At 34.6% G+C, this 25,671-nt stretch overlaps 1 protein-coding gene and 1 non-coding gene across 2 annotated transcripts; one reads left to right on the top strand and one right to left on the bottom strand.

Annotated features, from left to right (window-relative positions):
- Positions 1-6,963: 6,963 nt before the first annotated feature.
- Positions 6,964-7,071, top strand: LOC132310597 (small nucleolar RNA R71). Its single transcript, XR_009482651.1, has one exon. It is a non-coding gene; the product is annotated as a small nucleolar RNA R71 (small nucleolar RNA).
- A 7,383-nt stretch (positions 7,072-14,454) lies between these two features.
- On the bottom strand, positions 14,455-22,184 carry LOC132306450 (peptide methionine sulfoxide reductase B5-like). The gene is made up of 3 exons (XM_059803833.1): positions 21,952-22,184; positions 14,853-15,009; positions 14,455-14,769 (listed from the first exon to the last, which is right to left on the bottom strand). The coding sequence occupies exons 1-3, from the start codon at positions 22,044-22,046 to the stop codon at positions 14,605-14,607; spliced, it is 417 nt and encodes a 138-aa protein (XP_059659816.1). The 5' UTR covers positions 22,047-22,184; the 3' UTR covers positions 14,455-14,604.
- Between the last annotated feature and the right edge of the window lie 3,487 nt (positions 22,185-25,671).

The following is a 25,671-nucleotide window of genomic DNA, read 5'->3' as shown; positions in this document are numbered from 1 at the left end:
TCTTTTAGCTAACATCTATTCATACACTTTTCCAACATGTGCCACCACTTATATGAACATGTCATACAAAATTATTCCTCACATGTTTCAACTAAAACACATAGACGCATTTAAAGTGGGAAGCAAATGAATTTTACAACTAAACAACTTAACCTTATACAAACAAGTGTTAACAGTTTAATAAAAAAACATCATATCTTTTACCTAACATCTATTCATACATTTTTCCAACATATGGCACCACTTATATGACGATGTCATACAAAATTGTTCCTAACATACTTCAACTGAACCTCATAAAGGAAAATCATTTAAGGTGGGAAGCAAATGAACTTCTGAAATGGAGAACATAATTTTAAACATCAGAAGTGTCAACAGTTTAAAAAATAACACATCACATCTTTAACCTAACATCTCACCTGATTTTAACATATAGAGTCATATAATGCATGTCCACACATTCATACACTTTTTCAACATGTCGCACCACTAATATGAACATGTCATACAAAATATATCACACTAACAATTGCTATAATCACAAATTCAATTACTATAATCACATGTAAAATAGGGTTCTAAATTACATGAAAACACATATATCTACACTGCTATAAATATTATCACACTCTACACTATTTTGTTGTGTCTTAATTTATTGGATCAAAATTAATTCAGTGGTTATTTCAAAAACCAAATATAAAATAAATGCCCTAATGCATCACAATTTCAATTAGTATAATCAGATGACAAATAGACTTATAAATTATATGTAAACACATATGTCCACTGCAAAAAATATTATCTCTCTCACACTGTTTTTTTGTGTCTTCATTGAATCGTATATAATTCAGGGGTTTTGTATTTCATAACCCAAATATAAAACAAAATTAGTAATATATCACAAATTCAGTGATTATACCATGTAAAATACACTTATAAATAACATGTAAATATAACTATAGACTCTGCAAAATTAAGATACATATGTAGAACAACAAAGAAAGTAAAATTTAGCTTCACTAAAACTTTAAAAAATGCAGAAAAACAAACAAACCAAATTCTTGTACAAATATATATGCTTCTTTGAAGACGGACAATGTGTAGGAAGGTTGAGTTGAATTTCAGAGGAAGCTTGAGTTGAATTTCAGAGGAAAAGAGACGTGAACGAAGCTTGGTCTTTGGACGGATTCTTCAGACTTCAATTTCAGAGGGAGAAACACCTGAACTAAGCTTGGAAGCTTTAATTTCAGAGGGAGAGTTGAATTTCCGGGGAAGAGAGACGTCAACGAAGCTTGGTCTTTAGCCGGATTCTTCACACTTCAATTTCAGATGGAGAAACACCTGAACGAAGCTTAGTCATTTGCCGGATAGACAGACCATTTCAAAAGCTTCACCTTCAGTCGTCAGTCACTGGATTCTTCATAATGATACAAAAATATTTCAGACACAAATAATGATACAAAATTTGTGAATAAACATTTTACTTTTGTGGAGATAGAGGGAGACAGACTTGAACCAAGTTTTAATTTTAGATGGCGAGTTGAATTTCAGAGGAAGAGAGGCATAAACGAAGCATTTTTCGCCAGAGACTTCAGACTTCAATTTAAGAGGGAGAGAGACCATTTCAATAGCTTATACTTTGGCCGGATTGTTGATCAGCTGCTGGAATATTGGTCAGTCACCGGATTCTTCATGACTTCAATTACAGAGGGAGAGAGGGCAGAATTTCAGACACAAATAATGATACAAACATTTTACTTTTGGGGGGAATAAGATCTCAGAATTTGGGGGGAAAATAAGCAACAGTAATTGGAGGGAATTTTAAGCTTGTATTTGTATAAACTTCTTCTACACATACATACGTAGTGGTATATACATAAGTAAAGTAAATACTTTTTTTACTAACCTACCATGTCATGCCGCCATGTCAGCACCGGACAGCCTCCATTGAAAGGGTGCCCGGAGAGGATTTTTTTCCCGTATGCCTGATGTTATTCATGGAGATTTTTTCTTGTAGTGGGGCCAATGTCTTAACTCTTCTCCTACTTTTTCTAAGTCGGTGCTCTCTTACCGAGGTCGGAGATGCACTATGCTGCAGCCTTTTCTTTACCCAAGAGCTGTGACGTGTATGGTCCTGCTTGTTTGGCATAGTAAGCACGCTTTTGTTCTGGGTAAATTGGCTCTTATTTATAGTGTTTTTTTGCTTATTTTTGGTGCTTATCTTAGTTTCCTTTTTAGCTATCAGCTCCCTCTTTTGGTAACAGTTGTACATGTGCTTCTTTTACTGTTATGTTATGCTTGTGTGTCGGATACTCTTGAGTGCAGTGTGTTTTGTCATTGTCTTTTCGTTGGTTGGTTAGTGATGGCGTCTAACATTCTCACTCAGTTACAAAGGTTGACATTAACATCGAAGGAAAAGGAGCCCATTCAGTTAACGCTAGATGATACTGCTCAGAGTGACAAACTTTGTTGCTCTAGTCTTTTTGGGAAAGTGTGGGCTTCTAAAACAACGACTTTGTCTGGGGTTAAGTTTACTTTTGCTAAGCTTTTTAATAAATTATGGCCACGTGATAAACAGCAAGAGCCGATTGCTAAGCGGTTACAAGTTTTTAAGGTGGCCCATAATCTCTTTCAACTGGTTATTTCGGATGCTGCTATTAGGAAACTTATTTTGGATGGCTGTCCATAGCTGTTTGATGGCCATCTAGTGGTGATTAAGGCCTGGGAGGAGAGCTTATTAGTGTCGGATCTTCCGTTTCAAGTTTCTCCCTTTTGGATACAGCTTTTTGATGTGCATGCCAACTTTCTGTCGGAGAAGGTTGGGGAAAAAATCACATCTTCTTTCAGTCGGTGTTTGAAAGTTGAGTAGAAGGATAAAGGTTTAGGGGATGGGAATGAGTTGGAGATGACTGTTAGTCGGGTTTTATGTCTTCGCGTGGAGTTAGACATTACACAGCCATTTCGACGACATCTTCTTCTTACCAGTCTAACGGGTAAAGAATCTAGGGCACAGATACGTTATGAGAAGTTGCCAATTTTCTGTTTTCACTGCTGTGTTATTGGCCATCAAAGGAAGTCTTGTCCAACTGGGTTGTCTGTCTGGCCTGGGGATATTAAGGAGTATGGCGATTGGTTGGGTGTTGATGGTTTTCTGGCAGAGATCTTTGGAATATAGAGCGTGATGGGGTGGATTTGGTGAATGATAATCATAGTAAGAGTTGGTTGTATGTGAAAGATGGCGACGTCGTTGATGTGGCTGATCTTGTGGGGTTTAAGTCGTCGTCTACTTTCTGTGGGGTGCCTGGGTGGGAGGTTGATCCGTCTTTTACTCTTCTCGGTACTCATCAGGGACTTCATTTGGGGGAGCCTTTGAGTCCTGCTGTTGTTGCCATTTCCAGTGTAGGTGGTCCATCCCGCCCGGTGGAGGGACTAGGTATAGGAGATGTATCGGGTGGCGCAGGTTTGGGATTGACAGGGGTGATTTTGGATCAGGTCCAATGTCCGAGAAATGATGATTCTCCTTTTGGTATTCCTATTATACCAATGGAGGTCGGATTCATTCAAGGTTCTTCCTCCCAGAGTCATGTGGCGTCGGCCCATACCGAAGAGGTTATGGTTTCTGAACCTATTACTTCTCCTATTAAGGGTCGGATCCTTCCTTTGCAAAGGTGGGATGATCTGTCAAAAGGTCAGAAGAACGGTAAGGGCCGGGCTAAACCTGTGTTTGGGTCTACTTCGGACTCCTCTGCTACTTCTCATAGTCAAGGCTCTTCTCCCGTTAAGAAAGGTCGGAAGCGTCGCCAGTCTAGCTCTGCTGGATCTCCACGTGGCCGTGTGCGAGGGGACAAAAAGATTAAGACTATGTCTATTACTGATGTGTCTCCATCTATGGATATGGATGGCGTTGGTGCTAACGTTGGCATTCGTTCTGATTCTTCAGCCAAGTCTGGGGCTCAGTTGGCGGAATCTTTTACTTCTAACTCATCTTAATCTTTTGCGACTTAGTTAGTGTTGCTTGTGGGAGCTACTACCCCCACACTTACTGACACCTTTTGAGTATGTATGTTGTCAAGACTGCGATCTTGACATAGGTGTTAGTTTGTTTTGCTAGCTTTTGTTATGGTTGTGGGTCCTGTTTTGTTATGTTCTGATGGCTACTCATTACCTGTAGATGTCGTATGGCGTTGGTGTTTGTTCTTGCCAAGAAAATAAAATAAAATAAATAAAATAAAATAAAGTCAAATAGTATTTTTGTACACTTTTGTAATTAGTTTGATAAAGTTAACAGTTAAACTTAATAATTTGAAAAAGTTAGCATATTTTAAAATATGCATAATTAAGTAGAGTTTTTTTTAAAAAAAAAAAAAAAAAAAATTTCAATAAGTTTTTTCCAGAATATTTTACACATTAGCGTCTAAATGACTTTTCTCTTTCAAATTTCTCTCTACATGTCTCTTTCTATCTCTTACACATTTTTTCCCCTATATCTCTGTAACTTTTCCCTCTACAGTTTCTCTCACTTTCCAAATTTGCAAACCTCTTTATATGGCTCCCAACTTTGATCTAAGAAACTGAATGATTGCGACCACCATCGGCATTATAACTTTGTTCTCTCTCTTTCCTTCATTTCAGTGATCAAATCCTTAACCCTTAATGGAGTCGCCTCTTTCTTTATTGTTAAACCATGAATTGATTGAAGATATTACGATAGAAACTTCTACAGGATTTGAGGTTTCATTCCATCCCAATTGGAGATTATGAAGCTTCAATATGTATATGTGGAGATTTTTGTTCTAATACAAATGCCTCAATGGTTATACAATTTGATATTATTTTATTTTTATAATTTTCACATTTTATGCTATATGTCTTAAATTTTACATATTCAATTTTATGCTACGTTTAGTGTGCCAGAATGGAATGGAATGAAATGCCCATTCCAATCATTCCCTTGTTTGGTATGTAATTTAAAGTGGGAATGACCATTCCATTGGAATAAAAATCCATTCCACTACTAAACCTATGGAATGACCATTTCATTCCTAAGCAATATTTTTTTAAAAAAATCAAGTTCCCAACAAACCCTAATGCTCTAAGTTCAAAAACCACCACCACCATTGTTGCCATCTTCAACCAACACACCGTCGCCACCTCCACTACCTTTATCCACCTCCACCACCACCTCCACTATGGCCACCACCACCACCGACTTCCACTACTGCCACTTTCTTCCGCCACTACCACCACCACCTCCACTGCCTTCTACCACTGTCATTGCCACCACCACCACCACTGTCTCCATTACCACTACACTATCACTGCCTTCATTATCACTGCCACCTTCAACCTCTGTCAGCGCCACCGCCATCACCATAGCTGCCTTCCACCACCATCACACAGTCGCCACCTCTACCACTACCGCCATTAACTTCTATCACCTCAACCACCACCGCCGCCACTGCCACCTCCACCACTACCGACACCTCCACTGCCACCGCCACTAACTTCCATCACCTAAAAAAATTATGCTAAAACAATAAAATTAATATAAAAAAAATCATTGAGTATTGAAAAAAAAATTTTTTTTTTTTTTAGACCATAACTAATTAGGAAAATAAAAAATAAAAAATAAAAACTGACTCAATGATGTGGTCAACTTATACTAAATCATCAAAATTTTATTTTATTTTATTTTATTTTTGAAGGAGTTTTATTTTATTTTCTTGAATACTCAATGATGTGGTGAACTTAGTAAGAGTTTTTCTAATATCACTAATGATGTTTTTTTGTGTCACTAATGTCTTGAGAATTTTGATTATGATTCTATTTAATGTCACTATTTGTAGTAGCTTGAGTTTCCATAAATTGTTGCAAGGGTATCTTTAAACTCAACTTAGAAGATTGATTATAAGGAACAAAAGTATCATTTTTTCCAACTAAAATTTGGATGATTCCTCCACCTCGAATTGTAAGTTTAAGTAAAATGGGTGGAAAAAGGCTCTTTAGTTATATTTTTTGCATTTGCTTGATCATGCAACACCTTTAAAAGCTGGAATAATTAGACAATCATTTGTAGAGTGTCCCATGGTCTCACAAATACTACAAAATTATTAATTTTAGGCACGTACATGACTTCATTAACTTTCCTTAATTCTATGGCTTCAAGTTTTCTAGTTAAACTATCTACCCTAATACTAGGGTGGTCATCTCCCTTAAGCTAGTGCTCACCTCCCCTATATGGCTGGTAAAAGTCTCAGATTTTTTAAAAGTATTAGTGGTGTCCCAAGATTGGGCATTTTCTGCTAAAATGTCTAAATAATTGATGTAAGCGGAAGCGATAGATTGTTCACATGGAACAGGTTTACTTTGAATCTACAAAGTAGGGTGTTTTGAATCCACAAAATAAGAGATAAATTCATAAAAAAATTCTGAAGATAAAAGGTTAAATTCTACTCTTTCAATACATAATATTTATAATAGAGTAAACCTAACACTAAATGGAAACTAAAATCTAATCCTATAAGGAAACTAATCCTAGAAAAAAGGATAAAAATAAATTCTCTCTAAAAAATTTGAAAAAAGTAAAATAAGAAACATAATAAATAAAAAATACCAAATCTAAAATTTTAGAGCATTTGGACTTCGTTAAGGCCTTGAAATAATCGGCAGGCCTCTTATAACACAATAAAACGCAATTTTGGAGCCCTAAATAAAGGTTTTCAGCCGAAAACAACATGGCCCACAAGCATTAGCTAGTGGGTTTAACACTATTGGTTTTTTCAAAGATAGACTCGTTAAACTGTTTGTCGAACTGTGCAGAATTGTGTCCTACATCAATAATCAAAAGTCTCGTTGAGATTTTTGTCAAAAAAATTCACCATTGCATATCATCTCAACAAATTGACTCGTTTTAGGAGTTAAACTATCATAGAATTTTTTTTATAAATACTCCAAGTTTCATAGCCATGATGTGGGCAATAATTTAATAAATCTTTAAAACGTTCCCAACATTGATAAAAAGTTTCATTTTCTTTTTGAGAAAAATTCATAATTTGCCTTTTTAAAGCATTTGTCATATGAATTGGGAAAAACTTTTTGAAAAATTAAGTTAGCATCTCTTGTCGTGAACCAATTGATCTAGGTCTCAAAAAATTAAACCAAATTTTCTCTTTCTCTTGAAAGGAAAAAGGAAACAACTTCAACCTAATAGTCGCTTCAGTACTGTTTTAATTAGGGAAAGTAGCACGAACTTCTTCAAATTCTTTATTATGCAAATAAGGATTTTCATATTCTAAACCACCAAGTTTAGGTAGCAATTTAAGTGGTTTTAGTAGGTTGCAAAGAATCTATAAGAGCATCTCCAGCCGTATGTTGAAATACAATTTTTTGTAAAATATACACTGCCATCTATGATGTGTAAATTTGTTTTATTTCTAACAATTTACTAAGATACACTGTCACATCACCAATGTATAAAATTATTATGTATTTTACAAAATCTTTTTACACAGTTACATTTGTATATTTCCTTTCTCCTCCCTCATTCTCATTCCATTAAGGAATTAACCTTATATTAAGTAAGTTTGTAAAAATTATGTAGCGTCCAGATATAATATTGGTTGATTGTTATTAGTAGATATATTTTTACACAAAAGAGGTATAAAACAACCACTTAAGCTAAAAATAAATAATTCAAATTTTTTGTATAAATTTATAATGATACATCGGATTTACACAAAAACATGTATACAACAATAATCCATGCTCTAAGAGTTCTAACTCGTGGTTGAGCAATTTGGAAATTATTATTTTCATGATTATTAGCATTATTATTTTCAATGCCATCCATGTTGTCAAGTGTGTGATCGTGAATAGAAGAATCAAATAAATTACCAAACAAATTTTTAGACTCAACTCTGACTAAACGGTGAGTATAATCACGGTACCAAAATTGTATAAAATAAAAAATAAGAAAACAAAACAAAATAAAATAAAATAAGATAAAATAATAAAAACTAAAACTAAATGTGTGGAAAGAGTTTATCAGATTTGCGAAGAAGTTCGAAAATCAACAAACCTCCACCAAAAGAAGTAATTCTGATTTTTTTTTTTTATGCATTATTGACGTAACTTCAGTAGGTTTTGATTGAAGTCCGAGTACTCTTCGATCGATCGAATTTGTTGTAGCTTCAATCGCTTCACCAAAACATGTTCAACACCAACTCCCCGATAACAGCGACAAAAACTTGCTGCGACTTTTATATTACTCCCAACTATAGAATGATGCAACATAATATATACTTGGTAAGTCCGAGGTGGAACTAGAGGGAATGGGGAAACAATAATTAATGGTGAAGTAAAAAGAAAAATAATTTAAAAGGTTTTTTAATATTTGTAGAGTTGATAATAGAGAATTGATTTTGAATAAAAATAATATTTGTAAAGCACTAAGGTTTTAGAGATCCACACACAATATATCCAGTTTTACTATTCCAGTGCCGGGGGCAAAAAAAAATAACCTACCTTGACTATTCCAGTGAATAGTACCCGCAGGAACAGTGCCGTGGGCACAAAAAAAAAATGTTTTACTATTCCAACAAATAGTAGCTGCGGGTACTGTTCCCTCGGGAACAATGCCGGGGGCAAAAAAAAAAAAAAAATTTACATTCCTAAAGCTAAACGAGCAAGTTTGGGAATGAGGGACACCTAATAAGGAAAAATAACCTACCTTGACCAGCCGCCAAACCTTTTCGACATATTTTGTTATCAGAGATAAAGATTTCTATCGGATAAGAATGATGACATTTCTTATCCAAGATAATGAATGACGATGTGGTTCAACAGGGTGAGGATAACCTGTTGGAAACGGGGGCATTAAAAACATAAACTTTGGATGAGATTTGAAATAGATTCTGTTAATAATTTTTACGGATCTCTAGACAAGCGTGTTTCTCTCCGCAAGGAGATGAACGTGGTATATTTACTTTCTAAAATTCGTTTCCGGATGAATGAGAAATTAGCTCCAAAGTGTGGTGTTTTGATAAGCCTAAATGGGTATGCAAAATGTGGGAAGTGTTTGTCCCACATGGAAAAAATGTTTAAACAAATTGAAATTTAAATAAACTGAGTTTAGGATTTGGGCTTGGGCTTGGGCCTAATTGTAAAGTCCAGATTATTCTTTTTTGGAATTTTGGATTGGGCCTAATTTTGGGTTGGGCTTATTTAAATGGGTTTCACAAATGAGTGGGTTTTTTGGGTGGTTGGCTTTTTGAAATAAAAAAACTACTTTTTAGTTTTTCTAAAAGGTTACACCTTTTAAATTAAAAAACCATATTTTAGTTTTTCTAAAGGGTTACACCTTTTAAATTAAAAAACCACTTTTTAGTTTTTTTTTTCAAAGGGTTACACCTTTTTCCGAACCATCATAACCCATGGTTGCACCCACTCGAAAAGACACCATGTGAACCATTGCAACCTATTGGAATGGATGTGTCTATTGGTGAACAGACACCATGTGAACCATTGCAACCTATTAGAATGGATGTGTCTATTGGTGAACAGACACCATGTGAACCATTGCAACCTATTGGAATAGATGTGTCTAGTGGTGAACAGACATCATGTGAACCATTGCAACCTATTGCAATGGTTGTGTCCAATAATGAAGAGATACACCTAATCCGAAAAGGCATATCTGTTTCTATAAATACCCCCCTTTGGATCATTTGCAATTTATTCATTTTCATTTTCTTCTATCTCCCTCTCTAGACTGGAATCCAACCCAAGTGGGTTCAAACCATAGGTTAAGTGGTTCGAGCCACTTCGACCCTAATCCAATTTCATTGAGCTATATTAAGATTGGTCCGAACCATTTAGTTCGGATTACACCCAATTCAGCATTTATATAGTATATAGATGCATTTTTGAGTCAGAGAGAGTATTACACGGAGGAGGTTCGCCGTACCCACGAGTTTGTAGTGCTGCTACTGGTGGATGTAGACCGTTGTATCCTGGGGATAGACGCCACTGAGTCCGTTAGCACCATAGCGGGGCGAATCTGTCTTAAGGACATAGTATCCAATACTAGCCTCGGTCCAGATTCATTCCTTGCATATTATTATTATTTTATTGCTTTATTTTGCATATTTAATTAAATATAGAGTTGCATATTTAATTAATGATTTATTAGTATATTGTTAATTATCTCATGACATATTAGTATAAGGGTTGTTATATTTTAAAAGTCAAATGAAGTATATATTTTACTAACATAACCTTGGCATAATTTGAGAAAGTCAAAGGAGTAAATCATATTCCCGACAAATTTGGCAACAAACCATCTCCTCTGATCTCGCACAAGCAGGTCTCCCGCAGGACCAATTTGATTCCAATCGACAGCTATAAATAGGGTACCAAGCCCTTATAAAAAGGTACTAGAAAAAACCCCTAAAGAGAATTTACATGATTTTTATGTAATACGATTACAAGTACTGACTTAATCATTGGAGGGTGGCTGGCACCCCACCGGTGTCATTCGAGATGACGTCGTTTTGTTTTGCATGTAAACGCTGTCATTCCGAGTCGTGAAGATTTTTGCATCAACAGTGAAGTAAAAAGAAAAATAATTTAAAAGGTTTTTGAATATTTGTAGAGTTGATAATAGAGAATTGATTTTGAATAAAAATAGTATTTGTAAAGTACTAGTTTTCAGAGATTCACACACAATATATCCGGTTTTGACCTGTTTGAAGAATGATTCACAAAACTTTTATTAAACAAAAAATTGACGGGCTTTAATTCTTATTTTCATAGCTGCTAAGGTTGTGCAATTCCAAGTTTTGAGTCAAAAGATTATGACTAAAACACTGAAGCTGGCCCAGAATTTTCTGCCCAAGTATATTTTATATTTTATTATAAAAGTTCCTTTTCTTCATGTAATGTCCCTAATGAATTTTTCTTGTTGTAAACTCTTTCAGAATCCTTCTAGGATCCTCTTGAATGATCTTGGCCATTAAATCTTTATATTTGGGTCGATCGATCGATGCTCATGATACTTCGATCAAGGCTAGTTCTAATTTTCCTACAAAATGAAATATATAATAATAATAATAATATGATGAAAAATAAACTTATATATAATAATAAACCTGGTTGTCACTAATCTCAATACACGTTGTCTATAAATCATTCTTGAGTGTTTATTATTGTCCAAGGGGCCTTCACTATACAGTGATTGTCGTTAGAGTGGTTATTGTCAAAACGATCAATCCTCATCAGATCAAGGGATAACTTTGAACCCACAAAAGTATAACAATTAACATAGCAAGAGTTATAAAGTCGTTCTCAAAAGAATAAGGGATAACTTTGAACCTACAAAGGTGTAACTTTGAATCTACAAAGTTGAAGAAATTCAAATATAATTATGATATATTATTAATAATTGAATTAAATTATTTTTCTATTCTTTGTAGTACATAAATTTATAATAAACAAAACCTTAAAACTATACAAAAAAAAAAAAAAAAAAAAAAAAACTAATAGCATAAAGAAACTTAAATAGCAAAATGAAACTAATACTAATAAAAATAAGCCTAAAATAAAAAAATTTCTAAAAATTATGAAAAAAATAGATTAAAAAACCTAATAAATAAAAACTACTAAATATGAAATTTGAAATGAATTCGACTTTGTTTAGGTCTTGAACAAAAAATTCTTAAAAAATTAAGCAGGTCTGTGATAAGACGAGAAGACGCGATTTCAGAATCATAAAAAGATGGTTTTCAGTCAAAAGATAGCATGGCCACTAAGTAAAATTAGTGGGATTTGCTCAATGGATCATTTCCACCTAAAAAAAATTATATATTTTTGGTCAAAAACAGAGTAATCGAACTGACTGAAATTCTGTCATGCATTGAGACCAAATGATGGCAATTATTTTTTTTTTTATTTATTTTTTTTTCAACAAAACATATCATTAGTTAAAGTGATCCTCTAAAACATAAGCTTTAATATTGTTTGGATAAAGCAGCCGTCCTAATATTCAAAACCATTTTCCTATGTTCGACAGAGCACTGACCAATTTTCTTTTTTATAAAGGCTAAAATAAAATAAAATAAAATCTTTTTTATATTGTTAAATTTACTCATATGTCTTGATTACAAGAATTCTTCCACATTTTTTATTTTATTTTTATTTTTTATGTTGTCATACATAACTCTTCCAAAATTTCATTTAATGATAAATTTCTGTAAGCATTTATTGCTGTTAGGAATTTCATTTTTTTTTTTTTTTTTTTTTTTTTTCGGAATAAAAGTTGCATCAAGGTATCCACCAGAAAATATTTAATGCTACTATAATGAGATATTATTACTTATATGCTGTTTGATTGCTTAATGTTAAATGAATTAAGCCCGTGTTTGATTACTCAAATTGCTTAATGTTAAATGAATTAAGCCTGTATCTAATTAAGCCCTTTTGATAATGTAATTTAAGTATAAAATTATAAACATCACTGAAAATATAATAAAATTTTAAGTGACAGAGTCATCACTTATTGAACGCTGAAAATTGAAAAAGGTATCAAAACAAAAAAGAAATTTAACTACCACTTAAAACCTTCAGCACATAAATTTAATTACCACTTGAAACCTTCAGCACATAAATTTAGCTGTTCAAACTTTTAGTACTTAATTTTCACTTTAATCAAGAATATAAACACTCATACACGAAGAATACATGCGTTTGTGGATAGGGCTGCAAATGAGCCTAACTGTTCATGAACAGCTCGGGCTCGGCTCATTAAGGGCTCGTTTAGTAAACGAGCCGAACTTGAGCCCAATATTTAGGCTCGTTTAGTAAACGAGCCGAACTTGAGCAACGCTAGGCTCGGCTCGCTTAGGCTAGTGAACATGAACTTGTTTAGGCTCGGTAATGTTCGTGAACAAAGCTCGTATAAGGCTCGTTATATTTATATACGTAATATATATATATATATATATATATATATGATTTTATTATAATTTATAGCGTAAGTACCCAAAAGAAAATAGATTAAATTATAAACTATTGCACACCTGTCAATTGATCAAAACTTACCTTATCTCTTTGAAATCTCAAATCTTATCTGTTACTGTTGGGAAATCTCACGAATCTCTTGACCGGGTTAATTTTATCTCCATTTGGCATCTTCCCTTATTCATTCTCCAACGAAGACGATTTATTGTGACTTGCGAGGCCTGTTCTTCAGTTCCTCAGTTCCGTCTTTTAGACTCTGGAGTGAGCGAATTGTGAGGCCTCTTATTCGAAAGTCCTTTGGGGCTAACCGGTTACCTTGCCTGAAGGTTGACAATCTCGTCTCGATCTAGACTGCCGCAAGATAAGTTACTGGGAATTTTGGAATAGATCAAAAAAGCTAATCTCTTGGTGTTTCAGACATCAGAGGAAATTGAGGCTGAATCTTTGCCTTTGGTAAGAAATCCTAATTTATTTATTTTATTATTCTTTATTTTTTTTGGGTGTGGATTCAACCATTCTGTTCTGTGTCGTGAATTAGTTCTTTACAGATTAGTGGGGAAATATCTATTTCAATTTTTCACCCTCCAAGTGCGAACTATGAGAGAGAATTTTTTCCTAATTTATTGATTAAATTTTTTACTTCCCGAATTCGCAATGATTTCTTGTTATTATATTATATATGGATAATTTTTTCCTATTTTTATAGCTTGTTTCTAGTTTGTACTCTGTAGGTTTCCTAAGACCTCTCTGGCAAACACAATGAATATTGTAATGACACAAATATAGCAATTTGTTGTTATTGTTGTGTTTTTTTGCATGATAGTGTGTATGTGGCCTGTAGAATACTAATTAATTTTGAATTTTAATTTAAATTTCTTTGTTAAACGAGCCAAGTCCGAGCTTTTAAAATCAAGACGAGCCTGAGCCCGAGCTCAAATTTTTGAGCTCATCACGAGCCGAGTCCGAGCCCGAGCTGATCCCATAAACAAATAAGCCGAGCCCGAACGCCTGAAGTTCGGCTCAGCTCGGCTCATTTGCAGCCCTATTTGTGGATAGTCGGGAGAACAGATTGGATTGACGACTGTTATCAATTATAGCATTACTCGTGACACATAATAGAGGACCCACTGAAATAGTTATATTCTTGCTTATGTAATGAAATATGATTAGTTGATAACATCGAAGAAGACATGGTACTCCTGGTATAAGGAAGAATTTTTTGGTACCCCTAGGTGTAACCTTGGTCTCAATATAACACGAGTGGTTCAATAAAACTGCTTCCATCCCTTAAGGATAAGCGCGGAAGTATGAATTCAAACAATTCAAGAGGAAAATTTATGAATTCAACAACAAAGTAACGTATTTTTATTTTTATTTTTTTTTATCTTTTAAAAAAAATAAAAATGAAAACACAACCCTGGGTTTCATATCAAGTACTTAACAACCGAAAAAAAAAAGTTTTTATTAACATAAATTTCCAAAACCATTTCTCAGAGCAAGCCAACTAGCATTCATTGAACATAATTATTAACATGACCAGTAATACAGAAGAAGCTTGCTCTTACATTACAACCTTCAAAGAAATTGTTACAGGGAAGCAGGGGAATCTTCAGTTATAAACTTGACCGAGACACTGTTGACACAATGGCGTTCATCGGTGGGAGTCTGAAACCCTTCACCTTTAAAAACATGGCCCAGATGCCCACTGCAGGCTGCGCATGTTATTTCAGTTCTCCTCCCATCTGGGTCCGGCTGAAAATTTGCATTTCTTATTTTCAAATACCAACAGGGATGTCATTAAAATGTACAATTTCACAACAAAAATAGTTACTCACATTGCGATTAATGGCTCCAGGAAGACCCTCGAAGAAAGCAGGCCAACCGCAACCGGAGTTAAATTTGGTTGTAGATTTATAAAGTGGCGTCCCACAACCTGCACAATTATAGATCCCTTCACCAAAGAACTTGTCATATTCCCCGGTGCCTTTCAGCCTGTATATCAGCAACTTATAAGCAACGCAATATGCCAATTGACTCAATTGGTATCCAACACAAGTCATCTACGGAATCGTATATATTGAAAGACATTTTGGATCAGTTGCATGCATTTATTGTAAGCATAGATCAAAGTGTCTCACAGTGACAGTCTTCACACAAGGAATTATAATTCCAACTTAACAATCAACAATAATTCTAGCAGTAAGTGGTTAGTGCAACTTTTTAAACCATTCAAATCCGTACTACCAACTACCAATGAAGACCTATGCATTTAAAATTGCCTTGTATTCTTAGTATTTTATGTAAATTAAGGGAGTGGATAACTTTCATTATGCCGTTGAAAGTGCCAAACATTAAAGCGGGCACTGGGCAATATGTAATAATCTAATACCTGTCCTTTGTGCCACAGAACTAGCTTAGCAATCGGATTGTGCACTGATTAGTCACAATAATTCTTGGGATAAAATCGCATTGTTTAGTCACAATAATTCTTGGGTTAAACCCAAAAAACTAAATAAATAAAGGGGAGGGTTGAATCATCTAATGCCATTTTTTTCCCCGTTTAACGAGTGGTGGTGGTGGAAGGTATTTTTGTCGGCAAGACAATTCAGTAGTAAAATTTCACATAAAATAGCCAACAAAGAATGCATACTTACAATTTCTCCATCATAAAATGATTGTGATAATTTCATAGGAGAAGCGTTGGGGGAAGGGATTTTTGTTGGCATCAACAACTTTTAGTCAAACTTACATTAACAAGTGACGGATATTTTCTATCACAAACCAAAACTATTTAAGCGATACAAGGGTATTATTAAGATAGATGGCCAACATACAATTGAGGTGACCATTTCAACCATATTAGCTAGAGTGTCTTTTAGGGTAAACGACAAATACACTCCATCAAGTTAATGAAAAATAGCTCCCCTCTTCCCTCTGCAACTCAAAATTCTCCCCTTTTGGAAACTTAGTGACAGATTCCCCCAGTGTTAGCATTCTCAGTGTCCATCGAGTAAGTAACCCAGGAGACGTAATTTTAAAACCTAAAATCCAAAAAAGTGCAAATAATGCAACTAAATCACTAACCACCACATAATCACCATTTTTTATCAAATGATCATTGCCGGATCAGTCACATCACCACCATTATGAACACCACATGGCATTGGTGCCAGTTCAATGTGGCTTGACAGTGCAATTTGCTGGCAACAAAACAAGCACAGAACATGCAGTTTTCTCAATCCTCTCAATTCCCATTCCATTTGACTCCTCTGTCTGCCTTCTCCGCACTGCTTTCGATCCCAATGGGAGGTGACAATTATATATGTATTTGCAACTACATATACACAAGTTTAAAACTGCCCACAACAAAATTACACCACTGCACTAATCACTCCTGCCATCAAACTCCATTGTGCACCAACCGTTTTCAACTTAACATGATTCAGGTAGCAATCAGCACCATCAGCGGTCAGCCATACACGTCCCAATTTCAAAACACAACCACCAGACAGCTTCCCTCAATTTATCACCTTCCACTAAAAATCTAAAGCACACCAGCATAGCTCAAATATGTGCCGAATAAGACCATATATCAAATTAGATCAAATTCTTAGTAGATTCATCCACAACATCTGATGGAGCCCTCGTGGATGCATTCCTGGATTGGTATGGTCTAATCAAAAGTAAACAATAGAGCAGAGAGGAATTAGGGAGAGAAAGAGAGTCTAGAGGGAGAAGGAAGAATAAACGCATTCCAGAGAAATAAAATGCCAAAAGGGACTGTAATCTCTATATGTTCAGCAAACAAACTCCCTCTGTCTGCTTCTCTACAAAAGTCTATCTATTATCTCCACAATAGCCTCTTCTAAAGACTGATAATGCTCTGTTTTCTTTTGCATTTAATTTACTGTGAATTGATGAGGACAAGCATGATTAACGACACCTCTCTATAAGAAATGACATATGATCCCAATTTCTAAAGTCCCTCATTCTCTTAACGCTTTTATCTTTCCTCCATAATTTTGACAGCTCGTTCTCTCTCCCTCTCTCTCTGAAATTTCTGCAAGTTACCACTTCCTAAATTTCAGTTTCTGTTTCTAATTTTGTGTTTAAATGGTGGCCATGGTGTATTCCTAGCTTTGGTGCATGAATGTTTAGTAAATGAGTCGCTATTTTAAGCTATGTTACATGGATATGTGTTTAAAAAATAAGAGAGTTTTATGCACAGTTATGTTATAAAATTATCAAATGCTTGCTAGGTGCATACCCAACCAAATATGTTGGACACATATCTCATGCTTTGTGTTCGACAAAGGTACTTCATGCATTGGGAGAGTCAAAACATCGATTTCAGGTGAATGGTAGCAGCAATGGTGGATAGAGAGAGAGAAAGTAAACGAGAATAAAAAAAGCTGGTGGGTTAAATGGTAGAAATGGTAAACTGGGTGTGAAAGAAAACTTATCACTTTCTCATTGTTAAGCACATATGTGATTAAGTTTCTATATATATATATATATGTATATTAATTTGAACAAAACCAGGTTTTTCAAAACAAAATTTAGTTGTGAAGTAATATAATTGTTAATTATACATCTTTGAACCAAATTCGTTTTATTAAATATTATTTATTAGAGGGCTAACTGAAGTAGATATAGTTATGGTGATCTGGGTGGTGGAGGCCTGTAGTGATGGAAAATGTAAAGGTGGGCAGTGATTAGTGCTATGGTGAAGGTTATTTTTACTAAAGAAAAAAGGTTGTGGAAAGTTAGAGTCTTAGTAGTGGAGTGGCGATGGTAGGTTCAAGAGATGTAATACAGTGCTGGTGCGTGAGGTTAATGGTGATGCCTTGGCAGACATTGAGGATTGTACGAGTGACAAGTTGGAGTGGCCTAGATAGAGAGAGGATAAAAGAGAAAGGAACAATGAGAGAGAGAGAGAGAGAGAGAGTTTAGTTCTTAGCCGTTCGGCCCGTTCTTTTAATGGAATATGTAATTGTTCTGTGAGGGTAATCTGGTAATGGGGCACTTCGTCTCCTTCTGAAGGAATCTGCCCATAAGTTTCAAAGAGTAGGTAGGAAGCTTTCACAAGGTCTAATTACCCATAAAAAATAAATAAATAAATAAAGGCTTTCACAAGGTCTGGAAGAAGTTGCAAATTCTAAAAAACCCAATCGGGTGCAATTGTGACATATGGTATTGCCATATTTCAATAATCTTACTTGGTGTTTTTGTGATTTATACTAGCTTTTATCGACACAGACAAAAGGGAAGCATGCATATAAAACTACACACAGATGGATAAAACAGAGATGCTCATAAAAATGCTGGTAAATCACATCAAATATCCATCCAAAAAAAAAATACCTGAGACTTTTTTTTTTTTTTTCCTTTGTAACCTTGAAGACTTGAAGTGCTAATTTGGAAAAAGAAACCCTAAAATTTCTCAAAATGCCTAAAATTTCTCAAAATGCAGCTACCGCCCTGTTGTTTGTCTACTGTTAGAAAATAGACAGAACTGTAATCACATGCATTGCATGTCACTGATATTTTATAATTGATAACCAATGTACCCTTTTAGTTATCAATAATGCCAATAAATCATTTGTACCTAATATATCTGATCTGAATCCATTTTTTGACCAGCACAACTAATTGTCTTTATCTTCTCTTTCTCTCTTTCCCCATTTATCTTCTCAGTTCTCTCTCTCTATTCTCCAACATTTGTCTACTCAACCGCCATTGGACCACCAAGGATACATAGCCTTCTCTTTTTCTCTCTATCCATTCTTTGCAGACATGCCCATATCCATGCTTCCCAACAACAGAACTACTGATTACTAGAAACTACTTTTTAGACCCGAATATATCTTGCTTTTCATCACAACTTTTCCAAATGCAAATATCAATTGCTAAGATAGCTTAATTGGAAGTGATCTGCCACATAATTTTCTTTCTCTTTTCACTTCTTTTTTTATTTTCCCCAAATTTAATGATTGCAATCAGGAAATCAAAATTTGGTATTGTATTTAGAAACTTAACTTGGTTCTTTTTATCATACTTTTATTTTCACGGGGCTATCAATTGCAAAGGAGCAAAATTAACAGATCACAGCAACAGCAACAGTGGATTTAACAAATGACAATTGTGGGTGGTGCAATCCTCTTCTCACACTTCAACCTCACCATATTAATGTTCATCAAGACATATGACATCAAAAGAGAGCAAGAAATTTTTTGAAAATAGAGTTTTAGATAGAAAAATCAGAGGGGCATATGTAGATATGAATTTATGGATCAAGTTTGAATTTTCTCCTCTTCAACCATCACTGTCTCTCTCTAAAAACCCATTAACAAACTCCTTTGATTGTTCAAAACAATATCCATGTCGGTCCATTTGGCTCTTGCCACAAAGACTTCTGCTTCCATTTCTCTTTCTACCTACTTTCTCTCTGCTACAGACTGAGGTCTAGAGCCGCTGCAGGCTGCAGCCATTGCCAACATTTATCACCGGAGTCAGAGGGGGTAACCTAGGTTTATAAATGAAGAAGGAAAAGAAAGTAGATGGGTGTCTGAAATGTGTGGGTCATCCTTAATGGCTTTCCATTCCTTTGACACGTGACAAATTGTATTGAAGAGATATATTTTTATTAACTACCTTTACAACACAATGAAGTCTACTTAAGACCATTTTGTAATTTTTCTTCGCATGTGACAGCAACCTGACTTTGTGTCCTTGTCTGCACATTTTTACAATTCAGGGTTTTTTTTTTTGCTCGGTCAAGGGGGTATTTGCAAATAGCTAATTGTGTGAGGGAGTTTTCTGCATTTTACCCTTAAAATTATATAAGATGTATATAAAACCTTGTACACTTTATGCTGTAGAATTTTGGCCATTCAAGAAATATATCAATTTAATGAGCATAGTAGTGATACTGAAAGGCATGAAAGAAAATAAATGCAAAAGGCTAGAGGTGGTACTAGTATGTGATAGGAGAAATAATTTACTAAAATGGTTTAGTCTCAGACATTGAATACCAATGGAAGTAGAACAAGGGTAAACAATGAGGTTCAAGTCCAATATTCTAAAACCCAAAAGGATTTGCTTTAGGCAGCAGGGAAAATCTTATAAGCCGACCCCAGGTAATTGGGAAAAAGGCTTTGTTGAGTTTATTGTACCATATGGTCTCAAGAGTTGCATAGCAGAACAGGGTTACTACCAGACTAAAATACTCAAAATAAATCATTTTTTTGGATTCAGTTTGACGTTTTTGTATGAACTATCAACTAGTGGATAAGAAGAAATAAAAGAGATGATATTCAATACTATAGGAAGGTAAAGCAATAGTGGATACACGTTTTGTACAATACTTGGTTTGTTCAAAGTTCTCGGGCTCCTACCAATGCACTAATTTAAGGTGAGGATCGCACTAGTGCCTTGGAACATCCCAGTGAGCCGAATTTGCTGACATGTTGCCTAGGCAAGTGCCAAGTAAAGGGTCCCACGTAGGTTTGTCTCACTACTTTAAAAGGAGGGGCACTTTTGTCCAGATAATTCTACAGTGTAAGAAAGAAAGTAAATGGAATCAAGTAGCTGACCATGTTTGATTAAAGCTGGAATCTCAAGAGGAGAGTGACGAAGAAGAAGACCCATGTTTGATTAAGGCTGGAATCTCAAACAACTAAATCATATTCTAACTCATCATCAGCTTTCTATTTCTATAACTATATTCTGATCTCACAGTTTACCGGTTTGCTTTGACATTAACCAGGAGATTGAAGGGCTTCTTCCTAAGAGGCACTAACATTTAACAGGTATTGTGGAGATGTGTCCCACACTCTGTGGACGCATTCACGTTTCAAACAAAATCTATTGTTTTGAACGCTAGGAAGACACATCTCAAAGAACTTCCAAACACAAGCTTTACATAGCACAAAACGTCTAAGAAGGAGCATAGTCTAACAATCTTGAAAATAAGATGAACTTCAGCCAAAAGTGTCAACATTTCTTTCTTTAAAGAAAATTGACATCACAAACATGGCTATCGCAAGTCAAACAGGCATTGGAAATTTTTCTTTTCTTTTTTTTTTTCCTAAAAAAAATTGGAATGTTGTCAATGTAAGATTAAAAATATAATAGTAGAAAAGTAGACTAGTAGTATAAAAAAAAAAAATCAAAAATCTAAATGATATTTGTGCAACCTCATCCTCCACATTATGCAATTCTCCTTCTGACCTCACCACTCCACCACCAAGTTGTAGTATTTGACTTCATAAGAAATAAGAACACAACCACCAAGTTTGTTGTGTGTGTGTGTGTTGTAGGAAGAAAGAACACTGAGAACAACAAAGAATACCAAAATAAAGCTCAATTCCTCAACAATCAACCATAAAAATCATGCCCAATTGACTAAGAATTCTTATTGAATTGATATTTACCTTTGCATTCCTAGAATAAACATATATCACTAAAACCTGGTTTGCCCTCTCTAGCACCAAAGAATTGGTTGATCCAAGGTTATACCCATTAGATCAATCATTAGCAATTTTTTATTAGTGTAATCAATTTTCAGTTTGTTCCATCATAACATGAATAATAAACTCAAAGCTCGAAATATCTTAAAAGTTCCAAGGAAAAGAAAGTCAGCAATACAACTCAATAATCAAAATACTGTTTACTTAAACATGCGCTAAGAATCACCAGAGCCATCAAATGGGTATATAGCCAAAACCCAACCCACAATCATGATTCCAAAACGGTCATTTGATCAAAAACACCAAGCAACAAAATAAAGTTTAACCTAATTAATGTATTTTCAATGCCAATCCAAAGATGAAACAAAGGGCATGAGCCCTTATTAAAATTAAGAGTTATATGAAGACACATAGGTGCTTGTGTGTGTTGGTTCAAAACAAGTGTGAGAAACAGTGGTATTACTCTGTTCCTTTCTGGCGTAGGATCCGAAACTGCTCCGGAGAGAGAATAGCTCGCCATTCTTCTTCTGATTTCTGACCCGAACCAGGAGCGGCCATGGCTAACTTCTAGTACTGAAAAGTCAACAAACTAGACGCGGTTTGGTCGGGAAACCAATATAAATTTTCCGGGAAAATGAACTTGGCCGGTAAAATGGGTTAGAGGAGGCTTATTAATGCATATAACCCTGGTAAGTTAAAAGGACAACTCAGCAGAAAGAAACAGAGAGAATGTTTGCCTTTTATTAGCTCGACCTTTTCACGTATCTGATCTATTTCTTAGGGTGTGTTTGGTAGGGTTGATTTGGAGAGACCGGAAGAGAAAAGAAAAGAGATGATAATATGAAGCGTGTCTGGAAGGTTAAGTGAAGAGAAAAGAGAAGATAGGGAGGGATAGTAAGTTATAAATTATTAATACCAAAAATGTCCTCTACAAATCAATATATAGAATGTAATTCTATTTATGTCCCAGTATGCTCAGTGGAATGCAAGGATGTATGACAATGCTAAAAATTATTAAAAATTTTAGGATGGGAAGGGATTGAGTTGGATAGGTATAATAGATACAACAAAAATAAATTTTTCACATGCTCATAAAAAAGATTAAAGACTGTTATTACCTTCAACCATGTTGAATGGTTCATTAGCCTTATGATACTTTTTCTTTTTTATTTTTATTTTTTACTTTTGTTTTTACCCATGGCATTGAATTATAAAAAACAAACAATATTTTGGAAATGAATAATGTATGAAGTGGTTATGAAAGGGTAGGACAGTAATTTGGTCACTATCCTTTCTTTTCTTTTCTTTCCTCTATCTTAACCAAACAAGAATAACTATCATTTCATTTCTTTTCTCCCCTATCTATCCAAACACGAATATAAATTACTACTATCCTTTATTTTATTTTCTTTTCTCTCTTAACTAATTTTATCATTTCTTTTCTTTTCTCCCCTAAAGTGGATGAAGGTTTAAGTCTCCAAATGTTAAGTGAATATCTATTATTTTATTATTTGAGTACCTGTTGTTGCTGAGGTGGCAAATATAATCCGAACAGTCAGTAGTATTGTGACAACATATCACTTATCACAATAACCACTTCACACAACTGTCAAACATGGCCTAATTACACTAATAATTTTAGCGCCAAACACGGCGTTACCCACGCTCTCTCTCTATACGCTATCGTGCTCCTATAGCCGAGGATAGTGTCGACCAATAGCAAACTCCGGCAGCCGATTTCGCCGACCAGTTGGGTCTTCAAGGAAGTTTACGGTCTGTATGATGCTTGCAAGAAATTTTGTCAGTTGTGTCTGTTTCTAGTTCATTAGAGACTTCATTGGTTTTGGTAAATGCAATTGCGTCATTGATGCTTAGAGCTTCTTGTCGACGGTTATGGAGTTTAAGGTTGGGCTCTCATCGGTTTCGATGCAATTGTGTCATTGGTGCTTTAGAGCTTCTCGGGCGATCTCCATCATCATCACTATGCTCACCTGAGTCAACTCAGTTCCTATAATGACTCGGTCATTTTCCTTTATTTTCTTTTTATCATATTTTTATGGATAAATTTTTTTCGTTGATTTTTCTTTTCTGAGTACAGTTACTCGTCGCTTAGTGTTATCTCGAGCGCTTGGAAATTATTTCCGAGTCTCTTTCCTTTAGATTGACAACTTCCTTAAAAAAACTGCATCATTTCCACATTTTTAGTTTTTTGACACTATACACTTTTCGTCTTTTTCTCCGTTTGTCACTTTGTTGGTATAACCTCACTTTTCATATTCAGAGTTGAGTTTTGACTTCATGTACCTTCATCCTAAGTGGTTTCCACGAGATACGTATCTTTACTTTTGTAGGAAAGTACTTTGGTTGTTCCTGGTGTCCATATGGGCATGGATGCAAAGTTCTTTAGAAACATTTTTGGTTCTTGGTCATAAATATCTTTTGGAGATATTTTATTTCAGGAGTTTTTAAGAAAATATCTTTTGGAAGATATTTTCATTCTGGGCAATTTTGTAGTTATCCCTTTTATAGGGGCCATTGTGTAATTAATGAAATGTATTGCAAAATACCTCATTTTGAGCCTGGATCCTCGTACGGGATTCATTTTCACATTTTATTGAGTCATGTACTCTTAGAATTGTCTTGCGATCGAATCTTACAGTTTTCGGATTTTCGGCCACGGTTAGCACCAAAATTATTTGGGGCATATCTCTCTGCTCGGGACTCAGTTTTTGATGCCGTTTCTTCCGTTATTCATATTTTCTCATTTCGGTTCTTTTTCGTTCACAGAGTTTTGTTATTTGAACGCGTTTGCTCAAATTCCACTTTTCCGGACCCGGCAAGGCCCTTCAGGGGCACTTTTAGGGTTTTCTTATAAAAGGAAGGTGAGACATTTCATTTTTGACCTTCTTCCCTTAGGTATTTTGCCATCGTGCCTTAGCATTTATCGAAGGCCTTGATGACGCGCATCTTTCCCCTTTATTAGAAGCCCATTCTGACCATTTTTTAGTTCAGGTTTTGAGTTCGGGTTTGGATTTTCATGGTGCCTCAAAGGTTAAAGTTGCTTCCCTCGTAGTCCCTGACATAACCTAGGAGTATTGTCGGATTCAAAGCACTTTTCTTTCGGTGGGGATTTGAGATTTCATCTCAAATTGAGGTAGGAGATGTTTTAGGTTTATATAAATGTTGTATTGGATGTATTTCATGCTTATACAACTTTAATGCATGCCTAGGTATTTTATGTAGAATTTAATTTAATTATTTTCTTTGTATAAGATTTAATTCTCATGGTTGTATATAGCTTAGAATTAAATTATGGCATGCTATTAAATTAGGCCTTGATATGTTTGTTAACATATATTAAATTGGGAATATTTGGATAAGTATTGAAACTTTTATTTAATCTTTCACTTATATGAAAGTTTAATTCATATGGTTGTAACTAGCATGAAATCAACTTGTAATGTGATATTAAATTAGGTCTTGTTATGTACATTAACCTATGTTAATTTGAGAGCAATTGAAGTTGTTTTAAAATCTAGAGAAAATTAATTAATTAGATTAATTAATTTTATTTTTAGTGCTTTAGTCACTTGAATGGATTTTTAACTTGATATTGTTAATAAGCTTAGCATATTCTATCATATATATTAAATTGAGAATATTTGGATAAATTTAGAGAACTTTATTTATTTATTTTCTTGGCATTGAGTTTAATTTACCTAGTTGTAATTAGTGTATAATTAACTTGTAATATGATTTTAAAGTGTGCCTTGATATGTTCATTAACATACCTTGAATTGGGAATATTTGAATGAGCCTTAAATACTTTGTTTAATTATTTTCCTTATATGGAATTTAATTCACCTAGTGATGACTAGTGTAGAATTAACTTGTATCATGAAATTAAAATAGGCCTTGATATGACCTTTGACATATTTGAACTGTAGAATATTTGGAGTTGCTTTGTAATCTTGAGAATTTAATTACTTAAAATAATTAATTCCCTTTTATACTTCCATTGAGGTAATTAGGCATTGATGTTGTATTCTTGCTTAATTTGTAGTTTCGAACTTGTTATATGATTACATGATAGTATTCCATGAGTTAAAGTTATGATTTAACTTGTAAGTGTTCATATTTTACTTATATGACATTTAATATGTCATTGTACCTAAAATGCCTA

This window comes from Cornus florida, unplaced genomic scaffold, assembly GCF_030987335.1.
Source record: "Cornus florida cultivar Cherokee Brave unplaced genomic scaffold, ASM3098733v1 CherokeeBrave_3.0.0_Hap2_Chr05, whole genome shotgun sequence".
NCBI lineage: Eukaryota > Viridiplantae > Streptophyta > Magnoliopsida > Cornales > Cornaceae > Cornus > Cornus florida.
The sequence above is the reverse complement of the archived record's forward strand: the minus strand, read 5'-3'. Positions and strand labels throughout refer to the sequence as shown.